Source organism: Amphiprion ocellaris, chromosome 7 (assembly GCF_022539595.1).
Source record: "Amphiprion ocellaris isolate individual 3 ecotype Okinawa chromosome 7, ASM2253959v1, whole genome shotgun sequence".
NCBI lineage: Eukaryota > Metazoa > Chordata > Actinopteri > Pomacentridae > Amphiprion > Amphiprion ocellaris.
The window spans coordinates 33,751,186-33,776,637 of NC_072772.1; the positions used below are offsets into that span (position 1 = coordinate 33,751,186).

The window sequence follows — 25,452 nt, forward strand, 5'->3', positions numbered from 1 at the left end:
TTCACTTTTGGTGTTAAAATAATTCAAACAACATTGACTTAAAGGGTCAATTCATCCATACACAATCCTATTCATACTACAGCCGGTACGCATCAATCTGCGATGAGGACGGTTGCATTTGATCTCAAATGAAACTCCAGAAAACCTGTCATTATTCCTGAGTTAGTGGGTGTAGCAGATATCTGGAGAATTTAGAACTTCCCATTGTGTTTGGGCGCCAGCAATTGAAAGCAAATCAAAAGTCCCCCATTGCCCTGCTGGAACTACTTTAATAGCAAGTCTTTAAAAATGATGACTCTACAGGTGTGGACGTTGAGCACCATTTGTTTTCCTTGCACATGCCCAGTAGGTGCGATTGTAGTGTGGATAGTCTACTGTAGTCACAAATTTTGGATTGGATGTTTGACTTTGGGGGTATGACAACATTTTTCAGACCCATAAAGTTTGAATTTACTGAGTTCAAAGCTGCAAAGTTTGTGTTGAAGACTGATCTGTGGCTGGTTTGAGACTCAGTTTGATTTTGGTGTTGAAATAATTCAAAGTGCTTCGACTTAAAGGGTCAGTTCATGCACAGTTCATATTTGTATGCATTAATCTGTTAATAAGAAATCTTTACCTCATATTGAGCACCGAAAAACTCAGTAGGATACAGCAGTTTTAACTGTAGCATCGTGTTTATTCCGGAGTTGGCGGATGTAGCACAGGATATCTGGAGAATTTAGAACTTCCAACTAGGGATCGATATGGGTTTCCCAGGGCCAATACCAATGGCCGTTATTGGGAATTATTTTCTGAATAGTTTTCTGTTTTATCACTTTTATTGTCCACTAAAGTCCAGATCTTAAAGCTTTATTAATTATTGTTTTCCAGACTCTGTTTCAGGTTAATCTGCCTTCTAACTTAGCCGCTAGCGCTGCATTAGCCACTGTGAGAGAAGCTAACTTCCTTGTTTCTTCTTTGGTTTTTGCTGCTTGAGAGACGTTTCTAAGACCACAGAGAGACAACAGACAGAAAGAGACCTGAAGTAGAGGATTGAATCTATCATTAATCGGCCAACAAATAGTTCACCTTTAGTTCAAAGCTGCAAAATCTGTGGCGACGATTGAGAAGGAACCAGTTGTGTGGCTGGTTTGAGTCTCAATTGGGAATAAATGTTAAATAAGTTCCACCTAGTGGTGTCCATAAGGTTAGGATGGTTTTACTTAAATTTTTTTTCATATACCTCTGTGAAGCTTTTTGCATTTCAGTGCCTCTGCTTGTCTTTTAAAGTCAGTTTTACCATTTTTAAACCGTAAAAAAGTCTTTCACCTGCTACTTTTCCCTTCACACACAGGACTTTCTCTCTTAAACATGTGATTTCACTTCATAAAGAAGCAACCTGAAAGAAGTCATTTTTTATTTACGAGAGAGTCTGTCTGTTCAGTCTCCACCATCAACATGCGCTTGGTGACTTTTTTCATGCGTTTTTCTGCTCTTCCTCTCAACTTCTGTAACAAAAGAAGGCCTCCGAGTGTTTCTGACACTTTGATGGATGGTTTGAGAGTTTAGGAGAGTAGCGTGACAGAGCCTCTCCACAGTGCCCACCTCGGTGCCACGAGCTGCTGCTGCAAAATAAATGATCTAAAACACATTTTCCAAGAATGCCAGCTCGCCAGACGCACAAAAAACACTGTTTCCAAGCCGCCGTTGATGTGTACGCCGGTCTTTTCCCAGATGTCTGTGTAGTGGGATCCTGATCTTCGATTGCAAGTATCGTAGATGTTCGGTTTGGTTTTTTGGTGGTAAAATGGATCTATTTGGCAGCTTTGAGTCTTAACCTGCGGCTTTCTGGTGAGAACATTGTGCCGATTCTGGTGTCGTTGAGTTGTTTAGGGAGTTTGAACACAGCTGAAATGATTTTAGAAGAATGTGTTGTCGGAATACAAGAGAAACTGGGTGTTTAGTCTCCTAACAAAAATGTGAATTGTTTATTTTGCCGTTTAGCCGCTTAAATTGTTCTTGAGATCAATAGTTTTCATGTTTTTATTATATTAAATTCCTCCTTGTTCTCCTGCTGCTTCCCGCCTTATCAAAGCAGCTCCCTTCCTGCCCTTTGAATTTCATTTTCTTTCATTCTTCATTCAAAAGTCGATGGAAACACTGTGACTAATCGCCGTTTGTCCTGTTTTCTCTGCAGACCTTCACGGCTTGGTGCAACTCCCACCTGCGAAAGGCCGGAACGCAGATCGAGAACATCGAGGAGGACTTCAGGGATGGACTCAAACTCATGCTGCTGTTGGAAGTCATCTCAGGTAAGCTCCACGAGATGAAGCTGTAAACGTTTCTAATCAGTTTGACCCCTTTCAATGTTTAACGTCTCTAAAGAAATGCTTGACATCTTCTTATTCATATTTAATGACTTTTCCTAATTTAATGGTGACAACTGGGTAAATTAATGTGATGATGTGTTTTCAATGTTCTGTACACATGTTGTATGCATCAGGGTTCTTTGGGGTCAATTTTAGCTATAAAACATATAAGAAATATCAACATTTTACACAACTTTGTTTGGGTTGTTTTGTATGATATTGGGGTCACTATAACATGCAATTTTATAATCTTCAAAAAACTTTAGGGCCCTAAACTTTTTGAAATTGTGTTCGTTTTGCCTAGATTTAAATTGATCCCAAACACAGAGAGAATAAAAACAGTTTATTTTATTTATATTGAAAAATGACTAGATTGTCTTTGTGTTGCTTTCGTCTGTGCTCGTTTCCCACACTTGATGTTAAACGAAGCCGTCAATCTGCCAGAATTAATAAAAAACAAGCGTCTCTGGAGCTTCTTTTAAAAGAGGGAGAGACTTGATGCGACACAGAAGAAAAACTAAGTAAATGGTTACCAATAACAAGTGGTTTTATTTGTTTAGGGCTCTTTTTTTTTTTTTTTTTTTTTTTTTTAAAAGCAGTCATTATTACTCCACCAAGGAATGTGGTAGAGTTATGTGATTATCGACGTATGTTTGTCTGTCTGTTAGCAACATTACTCAAAAACGGACTAACGGATTTGGGTGAAATTTTCAGGGAAGGTCAGAAATGAAACAAGGACCAAGTGATTAGATTCTGGCAGTGATGTGTCTTATAGTCTGGATGCATGTATTTGTTAAAGATTTATGCATCATTGCAAGATAGTGTCACGGCGTCACTGTAACTATGACAACAAGTGAACACGAAGTCAGCTGCCTGCTGACGATCACATGATTGTGATCCTACTATAAATCCACTGCAGAGGGACTTATCAGGACTTATCCATCAGAAATGATGCAAGGAACAATTGATTAAATTGTGGGGGTGTTTCTGAGTCCCATCAATTCCCGCCGCCCGCTACATATTTAAGTCACGTGATTCGGTATCCGTACATAATGTACACATGCCTGTGCTCAGTGCAATGTAATTTTTTTGTTAAAGATTTCTTCTGTCGGACATGATACAACGACTGAGCAGCCTTGGCGGAGTACTTTTCTTGTTTGTTTTGTGCGTGATGACTGGTCCGTAGAAAACTGTCTTTGCTTGAGTCTGGTTCGTGGTGCAAAAAAGTTTGGAGACCGCTGGTTTATAGAGAACAAGAACATGTAATTTGAAATAATATAAAGCCATTAAAACACCAAATTAGAGAGGTATCTCTCTCCAATTTTAGGCCAGTCAGTGAGATTTTATTGTCTTTTATATGCAAATTTCTAGTATTGTGGATGTATAAGGGGAGCGGGTGGGGGGTTGTTTTATTGTAAGGGCTACTTCGGTAGTCAACAAAAAGATATCAAGTACCAGACAGATAAACTCGGGACAGTTTTAATTCTAATAATTTTCTGGAGGTTTAATTTGCTCCAATCAAATTGACCCCACAAATAAAAGATGTTAGTAAATGTGAAGGTAATGGGAGGGTTAAATAAAAACCGTCTGTACTGATGACTCCTTTTAAAACGTCTCACCCAGAAGAAGCCGCAGAGAAATCCATCCATGCAGCCATCTGTCAGCGGTCGCAGCTCAATTAGAAGAAAAACATTCTCAGATGTCTGGTTGAGGGTTCATCACAGGCATGAAAATGCAGCAAACGCTCTGCTATAGATTCTACTTTTTATGTGTTTAATTGCAGGTTGCAGCCGCTTCTGTTGGCGCAGCAGATAATCGTTTGAATCGCTGCCATCGGTGATGAAACTTCCTTTCTGGAAACGCTGTAGCTGAGTTAACTCGCCGGCTTCTTGTTTCTGTGCCTGCAGGAGAACGGTTAGCCAAACCTGAGAGAGGAAAGATGAGGGTCCACAAGATCAACAACGTGAACAAAGCCCTGGACTTCATCGCCAGCAAGGGAGTCAAGCTGGTGTCTATCGGAGCAGAGGGTGAGCCTGAAGCCAGTAGAAATAACTTTATTTATAGACGCAGATGAAATTAAAATGCTTCACATCACAAAAAAATCACACTTAAGAGTAGACTTCAACCTCAGTAGTGGCTGTAAATGTCCAGGAATAAACACAAGCGAATAATGAAACAGACACAAGTGCATTTTTACCTTTTACATTATAACTGCAAAGTAAAAGATTAGATAAGATAAATGTTTATTAATCACGTAAGGGAATTATTTAACCAGATATTGCTCAGAAAACAAAATTACACAAGGATAGCAGTGCCTAGTAGAAAAGTATTAAGATTCAAACAAGATGCATTACTGAAAATATAAGAAATAAGCTAAAATTAGACTAGAATAGGAAAGTAAAACGTAATACTGGCAATGAAATACTGCACCTAAAATTGAAATATTAAGTGCAGTTGTATATTAGGTACATCAAGACTACAGAAAAAATAATTATTAATATCCTCTGTACATCTCAAGTTGTTTCTACTAAATATGATGTCAATTTACACATTCCTGCACACTGTAAATGTTTCTCTTACTTTATATCACTTAGAATTTGTTTGATTTTCTTATTTTATATCTATTTATATATCTTTATGTCTTTTTTTTTTATTATTGCTTAGAAAACAAAATTCCGTTAGGAAAAGCAATAAGATACAGTGTTTCCTCTGGGATTTTTTCCAGCAGCGGCGGCAGGGTCTCCGCCCATTTTTTTGCACCATCTACTATGCAAGTCTGCACTTTTCTGAGAGAGTTGATGCATTTTTACACCTTAGAGAAGATTATTAAAGTATTATCTCTGGTCTAAAATCCAGGTTTTGACTAAGATGAGCTCAAGTTTAGTTAGTTGCTTTCAGCTGTTTTGTAGTTTATTAAAAATATCTGCAGCATCAGACAGCAATAGGATACAAACAGAGAGAACTGAAGCTTTTTTACACCTTAGAGAACATTATTAACCTCATTAATTACAGATAATTATCAGTTGTCCTTGACATGGAGACAGGATGGATCTCTGTATCTCTGGTCTGAAATGCAGGTTTTGGGTAAGAGGAAGTCGTTAAATTTGTTGCTTCCAGCTGTTTGTAGAAATTTTTTCTCTGAGTTTATTAAATATCTGCTGCATCAGACAGTAACAAGATCCAGACAGAAAGATTTGATGCATTTTTTTTACAACTCGGAGAACATTATTAACCTATTATCTCTGGTTCTGAAATCCAGGTTTCGATGAAGACGAGCTCAAATTTAGTTTGCTGCTTCCAGTTGTTTTGTAGTTCATTAAAATATCTGCAACATCAGACAGCAGTAGGATCCAAACAGAGAGTGTTGAAGCTTTTTTGCACCTTAGAGAACAATATTAACCTCATTAATTACAGATAATCATAAATAATTCCTGGCATCAGGCTCTAACAGCAAGTTGTAGTTTATACTCTTCCTTCTTCAGACAGGTGACTTTATAGTATACAGTTAAATAATTTAAACCTGTACTCAGTCCATTATTATGTCACTTGATGTTCTGTTTAACCATTTTTCCGTCTCTGTGGTTTGAATGTCTGAAAATAGCCACGAGGAGCATTACTATAAAAGTGACCTTTTGTCTGAATGACAGAATGATGAAGCAGCATTGAGGTCTGAATAAAAAGCTGGTATGTATGTCTGAGTTTGTGTCAGCTGGAGGACGGTGACCTTCCTCCTCCTCTCTCAGGAAAACCGTGACATTCCTGCAGCGTGACGCTGCTGATATTGGTGAACACAAAATGTGGCACAAGCTGCATGTTGTAAACGCACTTTGAGCGAGGACGGCCCACTGAAGGTCATCGGCTGGAAACTGGGAGAGAAAAATGGCAGTTGGAAGAGGAAAAACTGAGCGGACATAGAGAGGAGGACGTCCTACACTCTAAGCTCTCAGATTGTTCTGGTTCTCTGACCTCTGGTTGATCTGAAACTCCTCGGCAACAAGTTAAAGAACAAACTTGATTTGACCGGTTGGCGTAAAGGAGAGGATTGAGCTTTCATGTAGAAAAATCTGTCAGTGAAATTTAAAACATGAGTTCCAGATGGATGCTAACTCAAACATGAAGGATGTTGAGTACAATGAAAAGCATGTAGGACAAATTCACTGCTGACAGAGTGACTGATTCAGGTGAAAGTAAGAATGTGAACTATGAGAGGAGTCTGAACCAAACTACATACCTGTTAGCTAACATACTGTCTCATCAAGGCAGTCGACTTACTGTCTGGTTGTGAGCCCATCAGCATTGAATTATAGTCAATTTAAGTTGCATTTTCTGACATAAATATACATAAAGACTCTTCAATATCAAAGTGAAAACAGATTCCTACAAAATAATGTCAACTAGTTAAATGTCTCTCAGTGAGCGGGATATTCTCAAAAACTGAGACCGAGAAGAAAGAGACTAGTGAGGGAGGCCACCAAGACTCCTATGAATCCCTCTGAAGGAGTTAAAAGCTACAGTAATTACTTCCTGTTCTTCACCAGTCAAAGCTTTATGGAGACAAAGCGAAAGACTGTGTTGGAAAAAGCTCAAATTAAATCTGGACTAGAGTTCACCAGAAGACGTGGAGACTCTGAAAACACCTAGAAGAAGGTTCTTTGGTCTGAGGAGACCAGAATGGAGGTTTATGGACATCAGACTAGATACACATCATTATAAAGACGTCATCTTCACTGTGAAGCATGGTGGTGGCAGCATCATGACATGAAGCATGGTGGTGGCAGCAACATGACGTGGAGCACGGTGGTCGCAGCATCATGACATGAAGCATGGTGGTGGCAGCAACATGACGTGAAGGATGGTGGTGGCAGCATCATGATGTGAAGCATGGTGGTGGCAGCATCATGACATGAAGCATGGTGGTGGCAGCAACATGACGTGAAGCACGGTGGTGGCAGCATCATGACGTGAAGCACGGTGGTGGCAGCATCATGATGTGAAGCACGGTGGTGGCAGCATCATGACGTGAAGCACGGTGGTGGCAGCATCATGACGTGAAGCACGGTGGTGGCAGCAACATGACGTGAAGCACGGTGGTGGCAGCATCATGACGTGAAGCACGGTGGTGGCAGCATCATGACGTGAAGCACGGTGGTGGCAGCATCATGACGTGAAGCACGGTGGTGGCAGCATCATGACGTGAAGCACGGTGGTGGCAGCATCATGACGTGAAGCACGGTGGTGGCAGCATCATGACGTGAAGCACGGTGGTGGCAGCATCATGACGTGAAGCACGGTGGTGGCAGCATCATGACGTGAAGCATGGTGGTGGCAGCAACATGACGTGAAGCATGGTGGTGGCAGCATCATGACGTAGAGCATGGTGGTGGCAGCATCATGACGTGAAGCATGGTGGTGGCAGCATCATGACGTGAAGCATGGTGGTGGCAGCATCATGATGTGAAACATGGTGGTGGCAGCATCATGACGTGAAGCACGGTGGTGGCAGCATCATGATGTGAAGCACGGTGGTGGCAGCATCATGATGTGAAGCACGGTGGTGGCATCATCATGACGTGAAGCATGGTGGTGGCAGCATCATGATGTGAAGCACGGTGGTGGCAGCATCATGATGTGAAGCATGGTGGTGGCAGCATCATGACGTGAAGCATGGTGGTGGCAGCATCATGACGTGAAGCATGGTGGTGGCAGCATCATGACGTGAAGCATGGTGGTGGCAGCATCATGACGTAGAGCATGGTGGTGGCAGCATCATGACGTGAAGCACGGCGGTGGCAGCATCATGTAGAAATCTGCTATCACTTTGACATGAAAGAGTCTTTTTTGTTGTAAATTCTTGTCAGAAAAGTCAAATTCTACAGACCGTGACTGAAAGCTGAAAAGCAATAAAAGGGAACAGCATTTTTATAGTCGCTGTATCGGGCTGTAAATACTGCGTTAATCAAGTTCAGCTGCTTAGAATGAAAAAGCACGACTAAATATCCATAAAGTACAGAAATAATTGCTCATTTTCAAAGAGTTGAACACCAGCATGTGTCTCCTGTGCGTGGACGTGTCTTGGCAGCACGAAGTTGTAAGAAAGAAATCATTGTTGAAGCTTCACACTCTCATGAGAGTGAGCAGCCGTCGGAGTGTGTGGGCGTGTTGGCATTATTAGAAGAAGCAGCAGATGTAGGATTGTAAAAACAGCGGCGATAGACGAGGTTTCTGCTCCAGCGTAGATTAACTGACACCACTTTGTGTGTTTTTTTTTTTTGTAGAAATCGTGGATGGAAACGCCAAGATGACGCTGGGAATGATCTGGACCATCATCCTCCGCTTCGCCATCCAGGACATCTCTGTAGAAGGTAGGAGCTTTAGCTTAACTTTAAATGTCCATGATCATGTTATTCCCCACACTTCCCCTCCCTGTCTAAAGCTGAAGAAATAAAGAAATGATAATTGGCATAAAAACAGCAGTTTGAAGGTTGCTGGACGTCGCTGGAAGGTTTCAGGATTAATGAGCGACTAAAACCTGCAGGAATTTTCACGACCTGACTTAATTAACTCTAATTTTAAAGCTTAATTAATATAAAGGGGGAAAAAATTATATATAAATAAATAAATATATATATATATATATATATTTTTTTTTTTTTCTTTCTTTATATTCATTCTTTCCAATTAGAGTGAATATTCTATAGTTTATTCTTGCATTAATACTCAAGTTTTTACACATTTAGGTGCATTCCTATTTAGATTTTGACTTTTTGTTCCATTATTATTTAGGATTTAGATTTTATAGTCCATTAATGTTCAGGTTTTTGACATTTTTCTGCATTAATATTTAGAGTTTTTACTTTTGGTTCCATTATTATTAAATTTTTTGACTTTATAGTCCATTAATATTCAGGTTTTTAGACACTTTGATGCATTAGTATTTAGGGTTTTGAGTTTTTCCTGCATTAATAGTTCGATTTTTTACTTTTTGTTTCATTATTATTTTGGATTTAGATTTTATTGTCCATTAATAATCAGGCTTTGAGACATTTTTGATGCATTAATATTCAGGTTTTTGACTTTTTCTTGCATTAACATTTAGGTTTTTGACTATTTGGTCCATTAATATTCAGGTTTTTTTACTTTTTAGTCCAAAAAGGGGACATATGTGCACTAAAACAAGTATTTAAAAAAAATTTTAAATGCATGAGTGCAACAACAAATGTTATTTTTATATGTATAATGTATTTATTAATTTATTTTTATTATTTTTTAGATGGCATTCATATCTGCTTTCGCACTCATGCAGAGTTGTTGAGGTGCTAATTTAATTTTTTTTTTAAAAGTTGTTGATTCAGGTGCAACAATTAAACAAATAACCAGTTTTATTCCCTTTTTTTGTAGCCGAAATATTTCCACAAGCTGTTTTTGGTTTTTTTTTGCAATTAAGTCTTTAATTTTTTTATTAACTCTCATTCAAATGAATTAATCAATGTAGATTGATTAACTGCATAAAAAACACAAAAAAACACACTTAAAAAAGACACTTTATTTCGCGGTGTAACACTGGCAAAGGCTTCCAAACGAGGAAAAAACAAATAATAAAAAAAATGTATTTATTTTTACATTTTTTTTTAATTCATAATATTATTATTAATTTAGATGGCATTCACATTACTTGTCGGTTTTTGTGCAATAATTAATTTTTTTTGCAACCAAATCTTCCTTTTTTATCATTTTCTCCTGTTTTTTTGCTATTTTTTCTGCACATGTGGATGCGTCACGTCACCAAATTCCAAATAAAGTTAAAATAAATCTTTAAAATGCACTAAATTCCGTTCTATGAGACGGATTAGTGGTGTAAAGTGTTTTCTCTTCCTATGAAGCAGGCTGCAGCCTCGTGTTTTTGTGTTAATCTACGTTGCTGCACGTCGATGCTGTAATAATTTATGGTGCAGCTCATGTGTGAGTTTCTGATGCATTGTGGGAAATAGAGTGGAAGTAACGAGGTAACACACGAGTAGTGGCCGAGTTAAAGCAGGTCACATGAGGAGAAGCTACACACCGCCTGTTATTTTATTATTTAAGCACATTATTTACTGATATTGTTGGCGTTTTGCCTTTATTTATAACAGAAGCAGGATATGTGAGAAAACAGAGCAGAGGAATAACATGAATTAAAGCTAAAGCAGCTGGAAATATTCATTTCCTGCTGCATAATATTTAAACTTTATCTGCTTTCATCATAAGCTATCTGTTAAAACACATTTCTTTTACCTTATTGTGCCCATGTGGTGTTTTTTTATTTTTATTTATTTATTTTCGAAGGCAAATCATGACTGAAATAAGAATTAGACGTCATTTAAACATTTATTGATTCATTTTAGACGTCCCACATTGCAATAAAGGCAAAAAAATAGTAAATAAATCACATAAAATGTCGTATCTTAGTGTTTCCTGTTTGCTTTAAACCTCATTCTTATATATCTCTTAATAAAGCACATTTACTGTTCACATTTATATAATTTTCAAGCCGCCTTATTAAATAGTTTTATTGTTCTATTAATTTTGAGATTATGAAGCTGCAGTTTACTGATGAATGTCTCAAAAAAAAAAACACAGATTTGGACTTTTTGTTCCATTAGTCAGGTTTTTAGACTTTTTGTTCCATTGATATTCAGGTTTTTGACTTTTTCTTTCATTAATACTCCCGTTTTTGACTTTTTGGTCCATGAATATTCAGGTTTTTGACTTTTTCTTGCATTTATATTTAGGTTTTGACTTAAATAAAAGCAGTAAATCCTCATTCATTTCCTCATTAATGAACCAGTAATTCGTCCTCTGACTCTTCTGGCTAATTAAATACGCACTGTCTGACTTTCTACATCAATATTCTTCTGTAGAATCAGATACAACATGTTTAACTGAATTATTCCAGTATTGCAGCTCATTATTGTGTAATTTGGTTTAATTTCTATAACTCTGATGCATAAAGTTGAGTTTTTCGTAGTTAAATGAACAACCAGAGAGCGAATTTAATTAATTATTCTAATAAGATTATCACAAATTCCCATCCAGAGTCATCAAATAGTTTCCTTTTATCCAAGACTGAACATATTTTGATTGATTTGAAATTAAAAAGCAGTAAATCCTGATTTGTTTCCTCATTAGAGTTGCATTTAAGCTATTTTAAGGAAGAAATTGACTGTTTTTGTGTGAAAATGGTTCTAAATCTATAACTCTGATGCATAAAATTGAGTTTTTAATGGTTAAATCAACGACCAGAGAGAGAATTTAATAAATTCTTCTAATAAAATGATCACAGATTAACTTCCAGGGTCATCAGATAGTTTCCTCTGATCCAGAACTCAACATATTTTGATTGATTATAAATAAAAAAAAGCAGTAAATCCTGATTAATTTCCTGGTTAAAGCACCACCAGATGATCCAGTGATAATATCTCCTCCAGTGTTTAGAACTCTGCAGCTGGATAATTAAAAGCGTCTGTGTTAAATTAACTCCTCTGGGCGTGGCGGCCACATTTTTTATTTTCCTTATTAGCGACGGATGTTTGTCCTCTAGAAATAAACACCAACAGCCTCGTATTTCAGTGGATGGAGTTTATATTTAGAGCGGCTTCATCTCCACCTGACTCACTGAGATTAAAGATGTTTTATTCTCCTCCCTGCAGAGACTTCTGCCAAGGAGGGTCTTCTTCTGTGGTGCCAGAGGAAGACGGCGCCGTACAAGAACGTCAACGTGCAGAACTTCCACATCAGGTACCGAATCACACCGGAGCTAAACACATGAACAAATATCTGGTTTGTAAGGGTCAACTTGGAAAAAAACTGCATGAAAACTGCATGTTTTGCAAGATTTCAACATGTTTTCAAAGCAAAAAGTCAGGTTTTTAGACATTTTGGTCCATTAATATTTAGGATTTTAAATTTTGATACATTAATATTTACATTTTTACACATTTTGATCCATTGTTATTGAGGTTTTTGACTTTTTAGTCCATTATTATTCAATTTATGACTTTTTGGTCCATTATTATTTAGCTTTTAAACTTTATGTATATAAAGTTTTTTTTTAAATATATATATATATATATATATATATATATATATATATATATATATATATATATATATATATATATATACATATTTATATATATATATATATTCTATTAATATTCAGGTTTTAGTCTTTTTATTCCATTAATATTCAGGTTTTAGACTTTTTGTTCCATTAATATTCATGTTTTTGACTTTTTGGTCCATTATTATTTAGGTTTTTGACTTTTTGGTCCATTATTATTTATGTTTTAGACTTTCTGAAGCAAGCCAGCATCTTAAAGAGTCCAGGTGTTGATCTTGACTTTGTAAATCCTCTAAGAGCTTTATGGTCGTCAGGAAATGTGTTCACGGTCAGCTGTGACCGATGTTTAACAGATGCAGAAAGCAAATTTAGAGCTTAAACACAAGAACATGCAGCTTTTGTGGCTTTTCAGGAAACTTACAAGTGAATTTTTATGCATTTATTGATAATTCAGGTGTCAAATGCTAAATTAAACCTCAAGAATTCAAATATTCTTCAAATATAGTGTGGAAATGTGTAGAAAAGGCGCCACCTGTTGGACCAACTGGAACATTTTTTACTGCAAATTGAAGGTGTGAGAATCTACTTAATATTTAGGTCAGTAAAATGTGGTATTATACGTACAGAATGTTTATAAATGAAAACACATTTTGGTGCAAAAATATTCAGGTTTTAGAATTTATAGTCCATTAATATTCAAGTTTTTGTCTTTTTGGTCCATTATTATTTAGGTGTCAGATGTTATAGTCCATTAATATTCAGGTATTTAGACATTTTGGTCCATTGTTATTTAGGCTTTAGACTTTCTGATACATTAATATTCAAGTTTTAGACTTTATATTCCATTAATATTTAGATTTTTGACTTTTCATGCAATAATGTTTAGGTTTTAGACATTTTTGGTCCAATAATATTCAGGTTTTAGGCATTTTTGTGCATTAATATTCAAGTTTTTGACTTTTTGGTCCATTATTATTTACGTTTTTGACTTTTTAATCCTTTAATATTCAGATTTTTAGACATTTTGGTCCCTTACTATTCAGGTTTTAGACTTGTTATATTATTATTTAGGTATTTGACTTTTGGGCCATTGATATTCTAGTTTTTGACTTTATGGTACATTATTATTCAGGTTTTTGACTTTTTCCTGCAATAATTTTTAGGTTTTTGACTTTTACTTTCATTAATATTCAGGTTTTAGACTTTATAGTCCATTAATTATTTAGGTTTTTGACTTTTTGGTCAGTTATTATTTAGATTTTTGACTTTTGGGCCTTTAATATTCAAGTTTTAGACTGTATAGTCCAATAGTATTCAGGCTTTTACACACTTTGGAGCATTAATATTTCACATTTTTGCTAAATATGTGATTATGATGTTGTTTCTCCACAGCTGGAAGGACGGCCTCGCCTTCAACGCTCTGATCCACAGACACAGACCTGATCTCATCGACTACGACAGCCTCAGAAAGGTGGAAACAATCCCTAAAATATCCCATTTTTACACATAAACCAACACAAATCTGAGACTTTCTCAGCACATTAGCAGCTTAGCTTAATAAAACCACTGTAGTTGAATGAATGAATCTTAATTCACTTCTTTTTTTTTTTTTTTTTGCTGATTTTCCGCTCAGGACGACCCGGTTCACAACCTGAACAACGCCTTCGAGGTGGCCGAGAAGCACCTGGACATCCCCAAGATGTTGGACGCAGAAGGTAGAGCTGAACCGCTGACTTTTTCCTGAAATAATATTCAGATTTTTGACTTTTTTGGTCCATTAGTATTTAGATTTTAGACTTTCTGAGACATTAATATTCAAATTTTTGACTTTTTGCTCCATTAGTATTCAGATTTTTACACATTTTGTTGCGTTATTGGTTAGATTTTTGACTTTTTGATCCATTAATATTCAGATTTTTGAGTTTTTGGTCCATTAATATTCAGGTTGTTGACCCTTTGTTTAACAAATATTTAGGTTTTTGACTTTTTTGTCCATTAATATTCAGGTTTTTGAGTTTTTGGTCCACTGATGTTCAAGTTTTTGATTATTTCCTGCAAAAATGTTTAGGTTTTTGACTTTTTGGACATTAATATTCAGGTTGTTGACCCTTTGTTCCACTAATATTTAGGTTTTAGACTTTTTGGTCCATTAATATTTAAGTTTTTGAGTTTATGGGCCATTGGTATTCAAGTTTTTGACTTTTTGGCCACTGATGTTCAGATTTTTAAACATTTTGTTGCATTAGTATTTGGATTTTTGACTTTTTGGTCCATTAATATTTAAGTTTTTGACTTTTTCCTGCAATAATGTTCAGGATTTTGACTTATTGGTCCACTAATATTCAGGTTTTTACACATTTTGGTCCATTAATTTTTTGGTTTTTGACTTTTTAGTCCATTACTATTCAGGTTTTTGCGTGTTGGGCCATTAATATTCAGATTTTTGCACATTTTGGTAAAATGTCTGACTATGATGTTCACCACAGCATTTTATTTTATTATTTTATGTCATTTATTTTAATGAAATGTTACTCATTACATAACATGAGATTGTGACGTCTGTAAACCTGTTTTTTTACACTGTTTATGTGCAGATTTCATTGTTTTTATGAGCTTTTCCTGCAGGTTGACTCGTCTTTATTCCTCCTCGTTTGTGTGTTTTAAAGCAGAAATCTGCCTGTAAATGTGGAGATTTGCGTCGTGATCCTGATAGTTTTTGCACTTCAGCTGATGTTGAAGCAGCTCCAGTGTTCCTGGTCTTGTTGTCGGCTGCTGGAATGCTGTCTCGTGTTTTGTGTTGTATGTTTGTCGTCCTGGCTGTGTAGTTTTTGTGTGTAACGTTGTCCGTCCTGTTTGTGGATAACGCCGCTCTCCCTCCCAGACATTGTGAACACTGCTCGTCCCGATGAGAAAGCCATAATGACTTATGTGTCCAGTTTCTACCATGCCTTCTCTGGAGCTCAGAAGGTATCATGTGACCCCCTATGACCCTCACCTGAACCCAAACCTCACCTGAGCTGCTGCTACTAACCGGCCTCCAGCATGACTCAGCGTTTCTGCTCTCACCTGCTGACAGGAAGCTGCATTGGTCGGACACAAACACTCACGTTTAACAGGAGTGGAATTTATAAATGACAATTTACGTAGAGCACAAGACGGAGATTTAACGTCCTTAAAATGTCTAAATTCAGACAGGTTTTTACATGAAATTCAGATTTTGTCATCAGGTGTAAATTTAGTTTGTTTCCAAACATTTAGAACCGAGAAAATTTAGTTCCAGCTCATGTTTTAGTTCAGTTTTTGTTGAGAAATTGGTCATTTTCTCTCATATTTTCTTCCTGCTGTCATTATTTTCCTTTAAATCTCATTTATTTTCCTCTTTTTTTATTTTTTCATCTTTTCTTTTTTTTTTGGTCCATTATTATTTAGGTTTTAGACGTTTTGTTCCATTAATATTTAGATTTTCCACAGTTTGATGCATTAATATTCCAATTTTTTACTTTTTGTTTCATTATTATTTAGATTTTACACTTTTTGCTCCATTAATATTTGGGTTTTAGACTTTATGGTACATTAATATTCAGGTTTTTGACTTTTTGGTCCATTATTATTTAGGTTTTTGAATTTTTACTCCATTAATATTCAAGTTTTTGACTTTTTTTGCATAAGTATTTAGGTTTTTGACTTTTTGGTCCATTATTATTTTGGTTTTAGACTTTTTCCTGCATTAATATTTAGTTTTTAGACATTTTGGTCCATTATTATTTAAGTTTTACACTTTTTGGTGCCTTAATATTCCAATTTTTGACTTTTTGTTCTATCAATATTCAGGTTTTGGACTTTTTGATGCATTAATATTTTGCTTTTAGACTTTCTAATACATTCTCAGTGTTTTTCCCTTCCCTTCACCTCTTTCTCTCTGATTTTATTCCTCCTTTCCTTTTGTTTTGCTCGTCATTCTCTGATTAATCTTAAATTAAGGGCAGTCTTGTGTTATTCTGAAAACTCTCCACATTTTTTAAAGTTTTCTCTTCGTGAGGTTCTTCGTTTAGTTTATTTTGTCCATTTGGTAGCTCAGAACAAGACTTTTAGGAGAACAAACGTGAACTTTGAGCTGTTTTATCTGAGATATTCTGTTAAAATCACAGCATTTTCTTCAGTCACAGTCAGAGCTGGAACTACAGATTATTTTCTGAGGGTTTTAGGTTAGCTTGTTTTTTCAGATAAATGCTGAATAAACTCCCTCCTCCAGAGTGTTTGTGTCCAGACTGGACTTGTTTGTGCTCTAGGACGGCGGTGCAGCCGTGGATCTTCTTGGGGAGGGTTTTGGTTTTATTTTTGGCTTCCTTTGCTTCACTCTGTCTCTCTGTGTTTCCTGCTGGGTGATGCTAGACATCGTGGGCACTCTGAGGCCGGATGAGAAGGCCATAATGACCTATGTGTCCTGCTTCTATCACGCCTTCTCTGGAGCCCAGAAGGTAAAAGACTCACCGTCGCCGCTAGCAACCGTCCTGCAGAGTTCCCATCAGAGTTTCAATCTACTTTTCTGTGCCAGTTCAGGAGCCCTGAACATTTCCAGCAAAGAAATTGTCGCCATTTTACTTTCTGTTACAACGAAATTGTGGTCCAATCCCAATGTCCGCCATCACGGTGCAGTATTAGTCAGGTTTTGGATGTTTTTGTCTAATAATATTCTGGTTTTTGTTGTTTTGCTGTGTTAATATTCAGGTTTTAGACCATTTGCTGTGAGAAAATTCAGATTTTTGATGCCTAGGTCTGATAATATTATGGTTTTTGATGTTTTGCTACAATAATATTCAGGTTTTTCAAGATTTTAGGCATTAATATTCAAATTTTTGATGTTTTGGTGTGATGATATTCACATTTTTGATGTTTTTCTACAATAATATTCAGGTTTTTAGATATTTTAGGGCATTAATATTCAGATTTTTGACATTTTGATGAGTTATTTTAAGGTTTTTACTGTTTTGGTGCGTTAATATTCAGGTTTTTGATGTTCAAGTGCAATAATATTCAAAATTTTTCTGTTTTGGTACAGTAATGTTCAGGTTTTTATGTTGTGATGTGTTAATATTCAGGTTTTAGACAATTTGGACTTTAATATTTAGGTTTTTGACATTTTGGTGCAATAATATTAACATTTTTGATGTTTTGCTATGATAATATTCAGATTTTTAAACATTTTAAGGTATTAATATTCCTTTTTTTACATTTTGGTGACTTATTTTAAAATTTTTAAAGTTTTGATACATTAATATTGAGTTTTTTGATATTTAAGTGCTATAATATTCAGAATTTTACTGTTTTATTGCAGTAATGTTCCGGTTTTTGATGTTTAAAATAATTAATATTCAGAGTTTTTAACGTTTTGATGTGTTAGTATTAAGTTTTAGAGTTTTTTGGGACTACAATATTTAGGTTTTTGACCTTTTAATACAATAATATTCACATTTTTGATGATTTTGTGCATTAACATTCACATTTTTTACAATTTGATGTGTTAATATTTAGGTTTTAAACATTTTGGGGCTTTCATATTTAAGATTTTGACATGTTGGTGTATTAAAAATTCGATTTTTGATGTTTTGCAGCCATAATATTCAGGTTTTTGATGTTTTGGTCTGAGAATATTCAGATTTTTGATGTGCTTTGATAATATCCAGGTTTTTGACGTTCTACTGCATTAAACTCACAGAAATGGGACCAAATAGTGTTGAAAAGTCGCTGTCAGAGCCCTCATGCACTTGATGATTTGACAGAACAACCCCTAAACCTTCTTACACTGAAGTCTATGAAGGTAGAGATTGGGATTGGACCCTAAAAGCTTAATTCTTTTATTCATTAAAACTGTACTTGTTTAATACGTTCTTCTAAGCTTGAAAAGAACACGTCAAATATAAAATTGACTTCAAAATTTCAACGTTTAGTAGTTTTGTTGCTATAGAACAGATTTGTTATCGTTTCCTTTACATTAATGCAGAGTTGTGCGCTTCAAAGAGACTTTTTTCTGCATTTTCACTGTTTTAGAGTTGCAGTATGAGGAGTTAATGTTTTTTTTGTTAAAAGCCATGAAAGGGTCGGATATTGTTTACAGAACAGGATCACGATGGGAACTCTGCAAAAAAACACAACAACAAAAACTCTCTCTGATGCTTCTGTTTTGGGTCTTTTGGACGTCGACTGCATTTCCCCAGAAATAATCTCCTTCATGGTTTCATCTGTGGATGTTTCTGGATCCATGTTTCCACTCTAAATCTATATATTATACTATATTGCTGTGGAAAACCATGACAGCTGTGGTTTTTGGGGGTTTATTACTGTGGGAAAAGCTGGTTGAAGACGCTCCAGTTCCTCTTCGGCTATTAACACCTCTCCAACCCAAATGTTTCTTTTACTTTTATGCCATTTAAACATGTGCAATGTGTTATTTCTGGATTGTTGAAGCGTATCAGACGTGTAGAAGGAGTAGACTGAGTCACAGGTTGTGTACTGTGTTTGTATTTCAGTGTACAGTAGTGTACAGATGTGGACTCCAGCCGACGCCAACCTGTAACTAGACGTTTGGACTGACGCATGGAGTTTTAAAACTAACCTCCAACAGCTGCAGCATGTTTTTAATCAGTCAGATCAGCACTTTGACCCGCACTTTATCCATAATATGAGTTATTCCAGTTCACTGCCTGTGTGTGGAGTGTGTTCGCACAACGTCTGAGCAGCAGAAAATCTCCGTCTGAGTCGCACCAAAAAGGATTAATGTTTAACCCTCTGAAACCCAACAAGTTTCTGAACGTTTTTACTCACCGTGGGCTCATGTTTCACTGCAATATAAAGTCCTGCACCTCTTTTTAAACAGCACGGCCGTGACTACAAGTATAAAGGCCTCAGAAATGTCTATTATTGCAGTATGACACAGTTATTATGCCATAAATCATAATTTACAACCTCTACAAACACTATCTCCCAACACCTTGCTCCTCTGTTTACTGTTTTTGAACCATTTTGCATCTATTTTATTTATAAAATATTTGAAAATTGACCAAAATTACGTTAAATGGTCAAAAATGGTTCAAAAATTGACCAAAATCACATAAGAACTATCCAAAATTAGTTGAAACTAGTTTAAAATGACTCAAAATGTGTTTTCAAATGACAATTTTTGAGCATTTTTCGGTCTAGTTTTGAGTCGAGTTTTGACGTTTCACCATGTTGAATGTATCTTCCAACAACTTGCTCTTTAATTCACTTTTTTGAGCCGTGCTACATTTATTTTATTGATAAAATATTTGAAAACTGCCCAAAGTTACATTAAATGGTCAAAACTCACTCAAAAAATTAACAAAATCACATAAAAACTCTCCAGAATTATTTTAAACTAGCTAAAAGTTACTCAACATGTGTGTTAAAATGAGAGTAATGAAAGTTACATTAAATGGTCAAAAATTATTCGAAAAGTACGCAAAGTAACTAGAAACTGAACCAAAGTAACCAGAAATCTCCAAAAGACTCAAGAATTGACCAAAATCACCTAAAACCTAAACCAAAAGTAGTAGTAGTTAAAATTACTCAATGTGTTTTAAAATGACAATTTTGGAGCATTTTATGGTCTAGTTTTGAGTCTAGTTTCAGTGTTTCACCATGCTGAATGTATCTCTCAACCACTTGCTTCTCTGTTCATTGTTTTTGAGCCATGCTGCATTTATTGTTTTTATTCAGTGTGGGTTTTTTTTAAATCTAAAATTAAGTCTAAAATTATTTTAAAATTGTCCAAAATTGTGTTAAGTGATCAAAAGTTGTCCAAAATAACTTGAAAATTAACCAAAGTTACCAAAAATGTCCAAAAGACACAAGACATAAAATTGACCAAAAATCACGTAAAAACTAAACAAACCTTTGATTTTCTGTGATTTTTTTTAAAGAAAAGAGATATGCAGAATGAAGACAGTTTGATAAAATGTACGATTTTAAACTTAGATTTGATTAATTTTTCCATTGGAGCTGCATGATTAGTTCAATGACTGTCAGAAACCTGAAAATCCAACAAATTTTTCTGTTTTAACAGTTTCCATCTCTAATAAAGGATGTAATTTTGATGATTTTTTTAAAGATAAACATTTCAAACCCTCCAGCAGGTTTTGGGGTTCAGATGGTTAAACTTGATTGAAAAATTTTAATAGTTTTGACTTTAAAAATTTAAATTTATTGAATGTAAACCTCTGTCTAAACCTTAGTCTAGTTTTCACCTATTATTTGGCTGTACTGCTTCATTAATTTTTTAATTTTTAATAAAACTTTTCTGCAGAGCCATCAAGAGCAGGAAAACTAACTTTTAGCTTGTTAAAGAAGACAACAAATAAACGATCTCCCTCTTTTTATGTAAAAAGTCCCAACAGCAGACAAGTTCTTTAATTTAGGTAAACAAACCATCAAAATATTTAATAAACTACATCAATAAGCTTTGATTTTTTACTTTTTGTCTAGTTTTAAACCTCTATTTTACGTGTAGTTTTGCTAAACTAATCTTTGTTGGTGCAGCCCAGACTCAGTTTTTAGATTTTAAACCATCAGATGCTCGTTTTAGATCCAGTTTAGTGACATTAATGTGCAGCATCGTGTGAAGAATAACCATCCAATCAGTGCCGGCATCACTCACCATTCTGCTCTCTGATAGGCCGAGACAGCCGCCAATCGTATCTGCAAAGTTCTGGCCGTGAACCAGGAGAACGAGCAGATGATGGAGGACTACGAGAAGCTGGCCAGCGAGGTGAGCGTTTCCGTTTCCTATGGTTGTTTATGAAGGTTTTCGTGGGTGTTTCCTGAACGTTTCCTTCTGTTTGGGCTGCAGCTGCTGGAGTGGATCCGTCGCACCATCCCCTGGCTGGAGAACCGGACCCAGGAGAAGACGGTGAACGAGATGCAGGCCAAGCAGGAGGACTTCAGAGATTACCGCTGTGTGCACAAACCACCCAAGGTTGGAAGATGCTCCTCAAACCTCCAGTTAGCTGAAGATCTGAGTCCCCACGGAGGTTTTTCACTGTTGTTTTCTCATGTCCAGGTCCAGGAGAAATGTCAGCTGGAGATCAGCTTCAACACTCTGCAGACCAAACTGAGACTCAGCAACAGACCTGCCTTCATGCCGTCAGAAGGACGCATGGTGTCGGTACGAATACTCGCCAATCTCACCCATCTTAATTAGTCAGATGGAAAAAAGGGTATAAATCCAAATCTGAAGACGTTGTAATGTGTTTATTTGTGAATCTGATTTTCTAAATTCACAGATAAACCGATACTGAGTGGATTTCTGGGTGTTTTTTTTTGTTCCCGTCTCATCTTTCTACACTGTGGGTTAATTTTTCACTCCATTATAAAGTCCTGAACCTCCATGGAACGACAACAACGCTGGCTAGAAGTAGAGAAAGCTTGAAGACAAATGTCTTCTGTGCATTGTGACATAGTTTTATTGGCATAAATCACCAACAACAAAAAAATAAAAGTTTAATTTCTTTGATTATTTCATTTAACATACATACAAACATATTTTACAACAACTGGAATCAACATGTCCAACAGTTTTCCAAATGTCCACAAGTGTTACTGGTATTAGGTTAAAAGTTTTGGCTCCATAGATATCTGTACATATTCTGTATCCACCTAAAACTCTGTTTTTCTTTTGAAATAAAATTTGTTGTCTCTAATAATGACAAAATTTGCCCAAAGTTACATTAAATGGTCAAAAATGATTCAAAAAATGTCCAGAATAACTTAAAACTTAACCGGAATAAACAGAAGAAGACTCAAAAATCGACCAAAATCACGTAAAAACGATCCAAAATTAGTTGAAAGTAGTTAAAAATGACTGAAAATGTGTTTTAAAATGACCGTTTTTAAGTTGTGGACAGTTTGAGTCATTTTTGGCAATATTTAGTCTAGTTTTGAGTCTAATTTTGATGTTTCTCCATGCTGGATGTATCTCCAACAACTTTCTCCTCTGTTTACCGTTTCTGAGCTGCATTTATTTATTCATCCAAAATGGTTGATTTTCCTCTTAATCTCTCATTTTTTATCTAAAGCAAAGTCCCAGATTTTTTGTCACCTGACTGTTGGTCACAGCTGAATGAGTCATGGCTTCTAAGTTACGCAGAGAAGTGTAGAATTTTTTAGTTTTTGTAGAATCTGGTGCAAATGGAAAAAAACACTTTTGGTGAATTTTAAAGGCGCCATGTAGAATAAAGTGGTTTTGGTTAAATATCACCATCGATTTTAGGCTTCAATCCATGTCTAGATGTAGAGAAAACTCGAAAAAATAATGTACTTTGTGCATTGTGAGACAGTTCTAACTCCATGAATCACAAGAGCTGGAATGAAAGTTGAATTTCTTGATTATTAATTTTGCATTAATTGAAAAAAATTGGTATATACAACATTTTTCCAAGTGCACACAGGTATTAAAGATGCTGCAAAACATTATAGAACATCAGAAATCATAAAAAAAGTAGAATTATTTCTTTACAAAAATAAAAAAAAGTCCAGGTGTTGCTATTTGTCGAAAAAATGGGATTATTATCATGTTATAGATGGATTTAAATCTAGATTTTGAAGTCCCTTCTGTGCATCCTGAGCAAATTAATTGAGGATTTTCAGATTTTTTTTTTTCACTTTTCTGCAGTCGGAGGCAACAAAACATAAACATGCATTTTGAATTGATGTATTTTTAGTCGGATATGAAAGATTTGTTCCAGTTTTCCTGTCCCTGGATTGTGTTGGTGTGAAACCTGCTGCCAGATGAGTCACGTTGATGATCGCTGCATTTTAAAATCCATCTGTTGACAGAAAGTTCAGTTATTTCTGATTTCACACCTCGATGTTGACGCTTTCATTGAAGTGTTTTGACGGTGGGAGGCGAGTAAACATCTGTGATTGGTTTTCAGGACATTAACGGAGCGTGGCACACTCTGGAGGGAGCAGAGAAAGGCTACGAGGAGTGGATCCTCAGCGAGATCAGACGTCTGGAGAGACTGGAGCATCTGGCCGAGAAGTTCCACCAGAAGGCGGCGATCCACCAGTCCTGGACCGACGGTAGGAAACCCGGAAGCCTCTTAGTGCAGATGTTTAGACGTTTAGAGCTCAGGTCAGTGAGTGAACGCCGTCTACCTGAGCAGGTAAGGAGGCCATGCTGACCCAGAAGGACTACGAGACCTCCACCCTGTCGGAAGTCAAGGCGTTGCTACGGAAACACGAGGCCTTCGAGAGCGACCTGGCTGCTCATCAGGACCGAGTGGAGCAGATCGCCGCCATCGCTCAGGAGCTCAAGTAAGAACGGATGGAAAAAAACAAAACAAAAAAAGATGTTTGCTCAAGCAGAAAACGGAGAGAATCTAGAAGAACCTCTAAAGAAAAATCTTAAAACGTACAAGTTTTCTATGGCTTTATTCAGCTTTTTATGGTCATAAAGTTTAGTGTTTTATATTTTCTATAATAATGATGATGATGATGATGACGGTAATAATAATATAATAATGATGTAACAATAATAATAATAGCAATCCCCTATTGTCAGTAGGGGATAATATAATAACAATAATTCTATGATTCTATAACATTAATAATAATTATTATTATTATTCTTATTTAATGTAATCTATTAAATAATAAGTACATATATAAATAAAATAACAATTGATAATAATAGTAATAACAAAATAATAATAATATTTAATATCTATTAAATACATAAATAAATAAAATAATAATTGATGATGATAATTTAATTAATTAAAAATAAATAAATAAATACCTGAAAGTAATAAATAAATGAATAAAATAAATAAAAAATGTATACCTGAAAGTAAATAAAGTAAAAATACCTGAGAATAAATAATAAACACCTAAAGGTAAATTAAATCTACAGTTTTGATCGTCTAACTTGTCGTCCTGTTTTGCCTTGTTTTAATATTTTATTGTCTTTTACGACTTGGTTTCTTGGTTGGTTGTTTTTACGTTTTTTTAATCCCACAGTGGGGAAATTTGCATAGTTACAGCAGCAAAGAGGATAGCGCAACATTTTACAAAATCAGTACAAAAATTAGAAAAAAAATGTGTACAAGTACTCGTTGAGATTGTTCAAATTCTTCTGGATGTGGAAATAACAGTATTGCACAAATTAAACGTATTGCACAGATTATTTCATGAGTAGAAATACTGATAGAGGAGTTTTAATGTTCCATAGATTTGTCCCGAAATAGAAAAATACTGACAGATTCTTTTATATGTACAAAAATTGATATTGAACAGAGTTTTCAAATGTACAAAATATTAGATTTCCATTTAACACCTCAGACTCTCCAGTTTACTGACGTTCTGTTGTGTTTTTGTGCAGTGAACTGGATTATTACGACTCTGCCAGCGTCAACGCCTGCTGTCAGAAGATCTGCGACCAGTGGGACGTTCTGGGAGCTCTGACTCAGAGCCGCAAAGAGTCTCTGGAGGTACGAGTTCACCCACATTTATTCACTCATGCTGCTGAAAGACGCATCACACACTGATACTGAGTGATTTTCTGTGTGTTTTGTGGATCCTAACAACTCTGACTTGGATAAAATCGGTTAAAGTCCAGCTGCGGTTTAACCCTCATGTCGTCCTGCAGGTCAGAATTGACCCGTTTTAAAGTTTGAAAATGTGGGAAAAAAATATATTTTCACAGTGAAACTTTTGATGTCCACATTTTCAACATTTTTGGGAAATCTTTGAACATTTTTTGGTGGAAAAAAAGAAATGTTGAAAATGTTTCTTTAAGAACGTTCACAAAAAAAAATCAACCAAAATCCAGCGAATTTCGCTGGATTTTGGTTGATTTTTATGTGACTCTTCTGAAGAAAATATCAGAAGTTTTGCTGATATATATGGAATCACTTTAGATATTTTTAGGATTTTTTTGGAAGATTTTTACTCATTTTTTGAAAATATTTACAAGAATTTTCTTGCCAATTT

The 25,452-nt window shown here is 35.7% G+C and overlaps 1 protein-coding gene across 5 annotated transcripts in view; it reads left to right on the plus strand.

Moving 5' to 3' along the window:
* The window catches only part of actn4 (actinin, alpha 4), a 97,252-nt gene that overhangs the window by 57,383 nt on the left and 14,417 nt on the right, over nucleotides 1-25,452 (plus strand). For 3 of the 5 annotated variants that reach the window (XM_055011926.1, XM_055011924.1, XM_055011922.1), the window contains exons 2-14: nucleotides 2,177-2,291; nucleotides 4,256-4,375; nucleotides 8,624-8,710; nucleotides 12,035-12,122; nucleotides 13,840-13,918; nucleotides 14,081-14,162; nucleotides 15,329-15,414; nucleotides 21,137-21,229; nucleotides 21,311-21,436; nucleotides 21,521-21,625; nucleotides 23,394-23,541; nucleotides 23,625-23,775; nucleotides 24,842-24,950. In XM_055011926.1, coding sequence (XP_054867901.1) covers nucleotides 2,177-2,291; nucleotides 4,256-4,375; nucleotides 8,624-8,710; nucleotides 12,035-12,122; nucleotides 13,840-13,918; nucleotides 14,081-14,162; nucleotides 15,329-15,414; nucleotides 21,137-21,229; nucleotides 21,311-21,436; nucleotides 21,521-21,625; nucleotides 23,394-23,541; nucleotides 23,625-23,775; nucleotides 24,842-24,950 — 1,389 coding nt within the window. Of the gene's footprint in view, nucleotides 1-2,176; nucleotides 2,292-4,255; nucleotides 4,376-8,623; nucleotides 8,711-12,034; nucleotides 12,123-13,839; nucleotides 13,919-14,080; nucleotides 14,163-15,328; nucleotides 15,415-16,839; nucleotides 16,926-21,136; nucleotides 21,230-21,310; nucleotides 21,437-21,520; nucleotides 21,626-23,393; nucleotides 23,542-23,624; nucleotides 23,776-24,841; nucleotides 24,951-25,452 lie in introns of all 5 variants that reach the window. The other 2 variants (XM_055011925.1, XM_055011923.1) reach the window with 1 other exon arrangement.